Here is a 9,521-nt window from a genome sequence, read left to right on the forward strand (position 1 = left end):
ATTTCTCAAAAAAAAACACCATCTTTGATTTACATATATGGATTAGAATCAATTAACATCATGATGTCAAACTTAATATATGATACTTTTGATAATTTTTTACCACGGAATTATTACAAGATTCATCGTTGTATTAAAAGCTACTGTCAGATAGATCATGTTTAAAAATTTGACATTAGTCAAATATCCTTTAATGTGCTAATGAGCTGCATCAAAATCAACATCTTATGAATTTTTATCAAATGTGTTAATTCTCTCTAAAAAAAAAAAGTGTTAATTGTTATGTATTTCGTCAACATATTAATTGATATTTGATTGATGTCTGAATTTCTAGACATAATCTATATAATAATAGTTTGCAATCTAATTGTTGATTTTCTAATACAATCTAACAATATCGATATTATACAAATTGAACTAGGTCTTATATATACAATAATACAAATAAAGAGTTTGTAAAAAAATAAAATAAATAATAATACAAATAAAGAGGTTCTTTCCCCTAAAAAAAAATAAAGAGCTTTTTTATTGGTTTCTTGATGTAGTCTACATGCTCTAGGAAGGAGTATTTTAACTACCAATTTTACCAAAAAAATAAGAACAAAACTATTTTTATAATAGAAGAAAAGAAAACATTGTCTCGTACATAGTATAGTGTGACTATAAGCGCTGGTGCATTATCCCACGAAATGCTTTTCAAATTATTGATCCAAAATACGTGTTGCAGCAAAGATTTTGAAATATGCATCTAAATTGAACAAAACTATTGTAAAAAGTGCGATCTTTGAAAAATTCAATCGCCAGTAGGTGTCCCTCCAAGACTAACAACAATTAATCATGGTTATAATCATATTCTATGAAGTCGGTATACGATGGAGAGCCATCCTCTGCTAGGTGAAGAAGGGAAAAACATTCATCACAAAAATAACAAGGGTTGTCTGGTGTCCATTTGTCATCCACAGTGACCTTTGTAGCTCTGAATATTTTGCAAACACCGCATTTCTGAAAACGTATCTTCAGTTGAAAAGTGACAATTGGATAAACAGCCCAATTCTGTACATCATCGGCATGAATTAACCTCATATCTCGTATTACTAAGGTATGGGTACAGTTACCCTGCAAGTAGACAGAGAACATGCCACGTTAAAGATCCAATTTCTAAGAAAACAATTATAAATTTGGCCACATCAAACACCATCGTAGTTAGGTCTCAATGAAAACACAGCCCTTTTCAAGTTTGCTAGTGCTAAATAAATAATCTCCTTTTAATTTATATATTGGCCAATGATGGTGTTAGGAACCAATTTTCAGAAGCAATGAAAAATAAACAAATATGTGGAATAATGAAAATTGTATTATTGAATGATAGGTGGAATTGGAATGTTTGCAGATTCGAGGAAATAGAATCCTAAACTGCCCAGAGCGTAGCTCCTATAGGAAGCTATTGCTTACTACTCATATCTAACTGCAAAATTCTTAGGATACTCTCTCAACCCACGTCTTCATTCCTTATACTATGGACAAACGGTTACAATCTCACTTCTCTCATCCACGCCACAATTTTACTTAGTGTCACCCCTTTTTCCCTCTTTTACCCCTCCTAGAGTAAACTCTCCACGCTATGGGCTTATTTGGATCCAATATGAACCAAGGGCCCAAGCTGATCAGCTCTAACAGATGACCTCGTGCTTTTCTAATTGAATCATGCAGGTCTCATTCTTCCACCTCAATCTCAGAAAAAAAGATTAGCATATATTATGTTAACATAGTCACTTCACTATGGCTACTTTTTTTATGGTCTCATTCTTTCACTATGGCTACTCACTTAGAATATGTTTTGAGGGAGGGGGTGGGGGGGGGGGGGGGGGACCCAACAAGGTTTGGAAGTGTTTTAAGATTGGAGGAGAAAACAAGACTTATGACTAGTATTCTCTTTGTTTTGGGAGTATTATAAAAATATGGAAAGGATTTAGAGAATTTTTCAAAACCCTCCAAAGTTTCCCAATTTTTTTTTAACCCCCAAAATTAAAGAAAAATAAAGACATGCAAGGTAGGGGCTGTCCCCTCCTCTCCTTTCCTTTCCCCTCCCTTCCTCCTATAACTTCCCAACAATGTCTTAAAGAACATGTTTATCTAAAGAGAACTTACATCTTGATCTAGCGACAGTTATGGATATTAAACCATGTTGTTTAAAGGTAGTGCTGAGCACACAACAAAACATATGGATTCTTTACTATGTTTGATGCAAATTAAAAATAAAACAGAACACAGCATAAAGTAAAAAATGCGAAACATTGGTTACACCAAAATTGATGGAACCAAACAAAACACTCAGAGCTTGACGGAACAAGGTTTTTACAATCCATTCTATCATTGCATCAAACATTATTGAAGTTTTGCCTTTTCACTTGAGAGGCATTGTACTATTGTAAAATAGGAGAACATCAGCCAAACTTCCCTTTCAATTACCATGAGACAAATTTCATAAGCAGTGCCAAATTTAAAGCAAAAAATTAAAAAAATGGAAAATGCAACAACAAAACAATAAACCTGTGACATATAAAAGAAAGTACCTGATGACAATAAAGGTATCCAGCACCAAGCCGAAAACCTAAATCACAAAAATGTATCTTGTGCATCTCAAAAGATGCAAAACGAGGCAAGTGTGATACAGATGCTTCCCCGACAATTGCCTTTTGTTTTTGCTGTAGTTCCCCATTTATAATATATTCCCATTTCTTCTGTGCCTCCTCCTTGGAGTTTTGAAGCCAATCGAGTATGGGTCTGGTCAAATCAATAGCAGATGGATCCCTCAAATCAGTGTAAAATACATCCTGCAAGAAACTGGTCGTCAGATTTGATGAAGAAATAGTGATCTCGTTACAAGAGGGACTAGAGGTGCATACCTCAATTAGAAAATAACCAGAAGGGTCATGTTGGCCAGCTTTTTGCATAACCTGGTCCGTTGAGCAATTGATCTTGTCCCTCAATACAGATAAGTTCTGGCCACCAAGAACTAACAGCTCTTGGGTCTACCCAAAAGAAAAAGAAAAAGAAAAAGAACAGAGGACCTACATGTTAACTTTGATGATAGTAGTTATCCAAAATTCATTTTGAAAATGAACAGAATTATTATTTTGATTATGTAGGCATGGCATTGAATACCTTTTTTTTGGCATTGGATAGCTTGACACCTTTTCGAAAATTATGGTAAATCTCGATAGAGAGAACAACTTCTGAATCCTGCACAGGTATGTGCTCCTGAAGAGCCATTGTGTTGACCTGTGAAACATTAAAGAAGAAGAAGAAAGATAAGGAATATGAAGATGGAAAAAAGAGGAGTAATGCATAGTAAGAATTTAGGAGAACCTTTGTGGCAGAACTTGTGGACCTAAGAGACATCATCCTTTGAGTTTTGATTGATTTTGATTTGTTGGCAGATTGATTGATCCTGGAATCAGGACTAAAGCAAGATAGGTGAATCAGGACGACTAAAGCTCATAATAAAATGAATGATGAATGAATATTCATTGAGTAAGAAAGAATAGTATATTAACTGAAATGAATGAAGTGTGACTTGTGCCTTATCTTCCTCCTGCTTGTGTTTGATTCTGACAACCTCCTCCACCTTTTCTTTACAATTACTATCAAGAATGGGTTTATTTGTTCGACGGGACTTTCTCCTGAAGAGCTTGTTATTCTGACCCCTGCTGCAACCAAATCCAGTAATCAATTAATGAATGATATCATAACAGATAATAATAATAATAATGAAAAAAGAGGGTAATTGAAGTGACTAACTCTGCTGCAGCAGCATTAGGAGGTTGATTTTGATTGTTGTCTCTTTCACCCTGAAAGACTTGTTGTTGTTTCAAAGCCATGTCCATTAACTGGTCCTCAGTAAAAACTTTAAGATCATCGACGCTAATATCATGATCATGATTCGAATCAGGAGGTAATTGAGATTGCAGAGAGTGAAGTTGAGAAAGAAGTGAATCCTGAAAAAGAGGAACCCTAACAATTGGGCCAGACATATTGGAGACGTAAATGGGTCCACCCCTCGGAATTGAGATTGAAGGATCATCAATTCCAATTGAACATTCCAATTCCAATTCCAATTCATCGTCATCCATTATTCTTGTTTCTTCTCTTCTGCCGATTGCCGATAAAGGAAAATATTTTATCCATGTGTCATGTTTTATTTCGATAACGGTTTCAACTGTACCTCTACCTGGTTAATACTTTTAAAACTCGGACCGTGAACCTGAACTGCTCGCTCAAAACCGGAAAAAACCGGCGACTCGGTGGTTTTGAAAAACCGAACCGGTTCAATGATTAAGAAGAAAGAAAGGAAAAAAAAAACAGAATTTAGAAGGAAGGAAGCAAAAATTTGAAGTGGAATTGCAGTTTAATAATTTGATTTTATGATGTTTTTTTTATTGAATCTATCTCATAAATCTTGAGTATGCTCTCTATGAAAAAAAGAATAGGAGAATAATGAAGAGATGAGTGACGTTTAAGGTGAGAAAGTGACTTAATTTTTCCACCATGGGAAAATGGCATAATAAGAAGAGACTTCAACGGCAGATATGGTAGATGGACTACCTAATGGCTAAACCAATTGTACCTAGATAATAAAAATTCGGTAGATTATATTTAACTTTTTTTTTTTCCTTAGAGCATCTACGTTGGTGAGGTCTTCACCATTTAAGATTTGGTACATGATTTGGTACATAATAGGTACCTCAATGTGGACAGTTTTTAAGGGTCTTCTAGGACTCATGGTCTCACTTAAGACCTCAATGCTTAAATGGACCCCACATTACTTTTTCTTAAAATAATCATTGTCATTGTACATTTTAATCAATTTAATATTATAAAATAGATAATTGTCTCTTAAATAAATAATTATTGATACCATATACACCTTTTGTTAGAGGGTCTCCATTGTATTGGTGGAGTACCTATTAAGTACTACTATTATTAAAAAATTATAAAAAAATGATGTGTCCATGTGGAACCCGTTTAAGACCTCAAAATTGAGGGTCTCCATTGTGGATGCTCTTCATTCTAATTTGTTTTTAAACAATAGTACTCTACACTACCAAAAAAACAATAGTACTCTAAATGTCTTTCGTCAACAAATTTCATTATCGCTATTGGAATAAGTTAAATGTGACACTATATATAAGTATTAAAAATGACAGATAAGTTTTTTTGTCTCTATAAATATATCGTCTTTTTTTGTCGCTATTGAAATAAGTTAAATGTGACACTATACATGAGGCCTTTTTGTTGGAAAATGTTTTTTTGCTGGGTTAAGCGAGGGCTCTGATAGCTTGAAAATTGTTTTTTTGACATAGAATACTTCCAATTGACACATGGAAATGACCCTAATGACCCTGGCGGTAGTTAACTACCGCTGGTAAACATGTCGGCTGTTAACTACCGCTGATACCCAGCGGTTGTAAACAACCGCTCACACCAGTTACAGAACCAGTGCAGTCTGTAACTGGTTTTTCCAGCCATTTTGGCCTGTTTGTACCTGTAATTTCAAACAGCAATTCCGCATTAAATGAAACAGAAACAACAACATCCAGCAATCATAAACATCAACATTTAATAGTTTATCAATTATTCGGTTACATTACACCAAACCGATAATGCGTTAACGTTTAACAATTGTTTGAAATTCATCAAATTTTCCACATTATGCAAAACATTACACGTAATGTACATTAATTACTAATAAATGCGAAACTCAAATATATTGATATACATATAAATAGTTGAAGGTTAGTTACATTATATCACCCCCAAAAATTGGTCATTAAATTATATATCCAAAAAAAATATGTCGGCGCGTATCAACCAAAAAACGGATTAACACCGACCAAAAAGTGTCACATTTCATCTAATAAAAGCAAATCATCTAAATGTTCCAGAACGTCTTCAAATTCGGTGTTTGCTTTAACCGGAGTGTCATCAAACATAATTGGATTATCTTCATTTGTTGGCTCCTTTGGTGGAACCAGAATCTCTTTGACCTCAATGTCCATGAGTGTTTGGAAACGATCGTGTTGATCCAAAAATTCATCCTCCCATGTTGCCGCCTCTTCGCTCCTGTGATTTCTCCACTCCGTGGATGTTGGAGGTAGTGGGCAACCATCTTTTAGTGAAAGAAGGACAAAATGATTAGGGATTAGACCAAGGCAAATCATGTTGCTTTTCGGGTTAACCGGAGGCCGTCCTCTAAGTGGGAAAAAAGTCTCGGAGATGTAGTCTTTCCATGTTGTCATCTCTAACACCGGCCTATTGTAACATGATGCAACGATGTGTCCCATATCCGGCAATGTCAACCATTTGTCGGGAGGTGCAAAGCTACTAGGATTTTTGGGAGGATACAATCCATCCAAGATGTAGTTGTAACGGTTCTCGCTCGCATACACCTCAATGTATTTGCTCCTATGCTCTTTTAACTCTTGAATAAGTGCTCTCCGCACCATAACATGACTTTCTTGCGTCAAACCCAAGGCTTCCGCTATAGCCCTAAACCCACAATGCCCGTCACCAATAACATCCATAACTCTCTCAATGGATGGTATCATGAATTTTGGCATGTAATAGATAGGATTGGATGGATCATAACTTGTTGAAACCAAGCTAGGCTTAGGAACTGGAACCGGAGAAATGCCAATGCGAGCACCTTTCCTTTTAGTTTGTGAAGATTTTTTTCGTGGTGAAGATTGACTTTCCGGATGTTGAGAATCAATAGTCTCCCGCGTAGATGGAATCCTACCACGTGTGGTTTTGATTTTTTTGGGAGCTCCTTTGGTTGCCACCTTTCTTGGAGGTGGTGACAACAATGTGGTCTCCGGAAACGCTAACAACCGCAATGCCTCTTTGATTTCTAGTTTCATTTGGAACGGAACTCTTTGGAGACGTTCTTGGATACCATGCCACTCCTCCGCGACCGAAAACAAATCTTCATTACTTTGTTCTTCACCCATGTACAACTTATGCCAATGTGGGTGTATCTCATCCAATCGAATGGGCATGTTGTGACGGATTTTCATAGCAATGAAGCATGCACAAGGTAGGCCATACGATGTCCTTTGAACACAACCACAAGTTTTCTTCTCAATGCACAAGGTTCTCCTAGCACGCTCTTCTTCCACAAAAATAAAATTCATGGCTTGTCTAGACACGTGACCACCCAACCCGGAGTACAAAGTGACATCTTTGTATCGATGTTTCAAGACCGTAACGCTCCTACCAAACAATGATTGTATCTCCCCAAATTGGTTTGCCAACATCTCATCAATTTTATGCCAACAAGTACCCATATCACCCTTGGAGGTGGACAAATATTCCTTCACCACACCATCAGCTCCTTCAACTCTATTCGTGGTCCTACACCCAAGATGTAACACAAGGTCCGTCCATGCCCTCACTAGTTTGTCCTTAAAAGGGTTCAATATGGTTTCTTGAACATAGTTAAGAAACTTTGGATGATCCTTACAAGCATCTTGGAATTCCACTAGATTAGCCGCATATAACTCTTGAGTAGGAGATTCAACCAATTTTTCCCATGTATCAAATATGGTATCAACCAACTTACTATGCTTCTCCTCGTCGACAATCTTCTTTTCGCCATCCACCACAACAACGTTTTGTTTAACTTTGCAATCGGTGATGATTCTTGATCTAACATTTTTGCCAACATGGAAATAACAAAGTATTGCACTACTACTGGGGAGAACATTGTTTACGGCATTCATCATACCCGTGTCCCTGTCGGTCACTACCACCTTAGGCATATCACTTTTTGGTCCAAGAAGTTTAAGCAACATTTGCAAAGCCCAAGTAAAGTTATGCTCCTTCTCGGACGTCATAAATGCAAAACCAACCGAATATGTCAAATAGGTTGAGGTGACTTCAACTATTTCAAACAATGGCATCCTATACAAGTTGGTTTTGTACGTGGAATCCATTATCAAAACAGTAGGAAAAGTGTTAAACAACTTTACCGAAGTTGGATGAGTCCAAAATATGTCTTGAACGGTTTTACTTTCATTTTTTTCTCTTACGTAATAAACATATCCATTCTCTTCCAACTTTGTGATTAGATATTGCATCTTCGTCAAGTCACCCCTTTTTGCCTTTTTGAATTTATGACGTTCATTGTAGACTTGCTTGATATTTGTCATGGTCTCTTTCCTTTTATTCCTCAAGTTTGTCAAAATATTTTTTGGTTTCACCGAAGAATCGGTCAAGTCATGTACAATCTTCTTGTCGTCCTCCGTTAATCTTCCGGCAAGAAGGTGCCCTGCTACATACGGAACCATCTCATGGTTGTGAACGCCATTAAGAATAGCCAATTTCCAACCATTGTCTTCCCTAACGACATATCCACGCACCTTGAACAAACACCCACATTTTCTTGATCCCATTCCTTCATGCTTCACTTTTGTCTTCGGTACTTTGTGCTCGCCGCTCCGTTCACAAACCAACTCCAACATAGCATTTCTTCCTTCACAAGATCTTCTAATGACAACCGTAAATCCAGCCATATTTGCTTGTCAACGGACCCAACCAAGCAATTCGTTTTTATCTTTCCATGTGTCTTGGGTTGAAAAGAAATGAGCCGTGTCCACATCGGAATTGACGCTTGAAGCCTCAACTTTAACGGAGACTTCGACCTTAGCGGGAGCTTCAACCTTAATGGAATCGACATTATCTATAAATAAACAACAAAAAAAGTTGCTTATTTGACAAGGAATAAGAAAGTTGCTTTTTTCTCAAACATTATCTATAAATAAACAACATGCAATTACTAAACTAATTAATAAACATCTATCTAATATCATATATTAACATAAACAAACAAAAAAAAAAACAAAAGAAAAAAAAATGGGAAAAACATTGTAGTGGCAGTAGCTACTGCAGAAAATTTTTCAAAATTTTCTTAAGTGTCCAGCGGCAGTTAACAGCCGCTCACTCCTAGCGGTAGTTAACTGCCGCTACAACGCGTGTCAGTGCAAAAAAAAAACCAGAAAAATGAATCAAATGCAATGGATTTTAACGTTGTAATACCTGTTCTTTGATGCATTTTGTGTGTAGAAACGTCCTAGCAATCCATCAGCAATGATTTGGACCCAAGATTTTGACAAAATTTTTTTGAAATGGGGATTTTTTGGGTATGGTATTGGTGATGTAAGGTGATGAATGAATAGGTGAGGTAGAAGTTTGCTGGTTTTGGGGGGAAAGACACCAGCGGTAGTTAACAACCGCTGGGTCCCAGCGGCTGTTAACAGCCGACGTATCTTCCAGCGGTAGTTAACTACCGCCAGGGGCTTTAAAGTAATTTCCATGTGTCAATTGGAAGTATTCCTTGTCAAAAAAGCAACTTTCTGATAGCTTTACCCTTGAGCCAGACCTGATTTTAACAGATTTTGTTTACTCCCATATAACATGTGCATGTACGCCTCGTTCTTCTTTCCGGTAAGCATTAAATTTCA

General features: G+C 36.6%; 2 protein-coding genes across 5 annotated transcripts; both read right to left on the reverse strand.

Annotated features, from left to right (window-relative positions):
* Positions 1-584: 584 nt before the first annotated feature.
* Positions 585-4,208, reverse strand: LOC146903589 (snRNA-activating protein complex subunit-like). Of its 4 annotated transcripts, none has more exons than XM_085739407.1 (7): positions 3,802-4,208; positions 3,558-3,707; positions 3,370-3,451; positions 3,166-3,282; positions 2,907-3,032; positions 2,574-2,834; positions 585-1,116 (listed from the first exon to the last, which is right to left on the reverse strand). In XM_085739407.1, the coding sequence occupies exons 1-7, from the start codon at positions 4,131-4,133 to the stop codon at positions 832-834; spliced, it is 1,353 nt and encodes a 450-aa protein (XP_085595533.1). In that variant the 5' UTR covers positions 4,134-4,208; the 3' UTR covers positions 585-831. The 4 variants fall into 4 exon arrangements, with proteins under 4 accessions (XP_085595533.1, XP_085595531.1, XP_085595532.1 ...); XM_085739405.1 differs by having other exon boundaries at positions 3,370-3,463; XM_085739406.1 differs by having other exon boundaries at positions 3,558-3,710.
* A 1,538-nt stretch (positions 4,209-5,746) lies between these two features.
* On the reverse strand, positions 5,747-9,409 carry LOC146903590 (PKS-NRPS hybrid synthetase cheA-like). The gene has a single exon (XM_085739083.1). The coding sequence runs from the start codon at positions 8,571-8,573 to the stop codon at positions 5,904-5,906; it is 2,670 nt and encodes an 889-aa protein (XP_085595209.1). The 5' UTR covers positions 8,574-9,409; the 3' UTR covers positions 5,747-5,903.
* Positions 9,410-9,521: the final 112 nt, after the last annotated feature.

Source organism: Medicago sativa, chromosome 8, assembly GCF_051527215.1.
Source record: "Medicago sativa cultivar Bolivia chromosome 8, Bolivia_mono, whole genome shotgun sequence".
Classification (NCBI taxonomy): Eukaryota; Viridiplantae; Streptophyta; class Magnoliopsida; order Fabales; family Fabaceae; genus Medicago; species Medicago sativa.

What these genes read in the sequence shown, in the direction of transcription:
- LOC146903590 (XM_085739083.1), bottom strand. Translation starts at nt 8,573, where the DNA reads ATGGCTGGATTTACGGTTGTCATTAGAAGATCTTGTGAAGGAAGAAAT.
- LOC146903589 (XM_085739403.1), bottom strand. Translation starts at nt 4,133, where the DNA reads ATGGATGACGATGAATTGGAATTGGAATTGGAATGTTCAATTGGAATT. An exon ending in CCTAATGCTGCTGCAGCAGA is followed by an intron (nt 3,711 to 3,801) that starts GTTAGTCACTTC and finishes ATTTGGTTGCAG; the next exon opens with CAGGGGTCAGAATAACAAGC. An exon ending in CCACAAGTTCTGCCACAAAG is followed by an intron (nt 3,283 to 3,369) that starts GTTCTCCTAAAT and finishes AATGTTTCACAG; the next exon opens with GTCAACACAATGGCTCTTCA.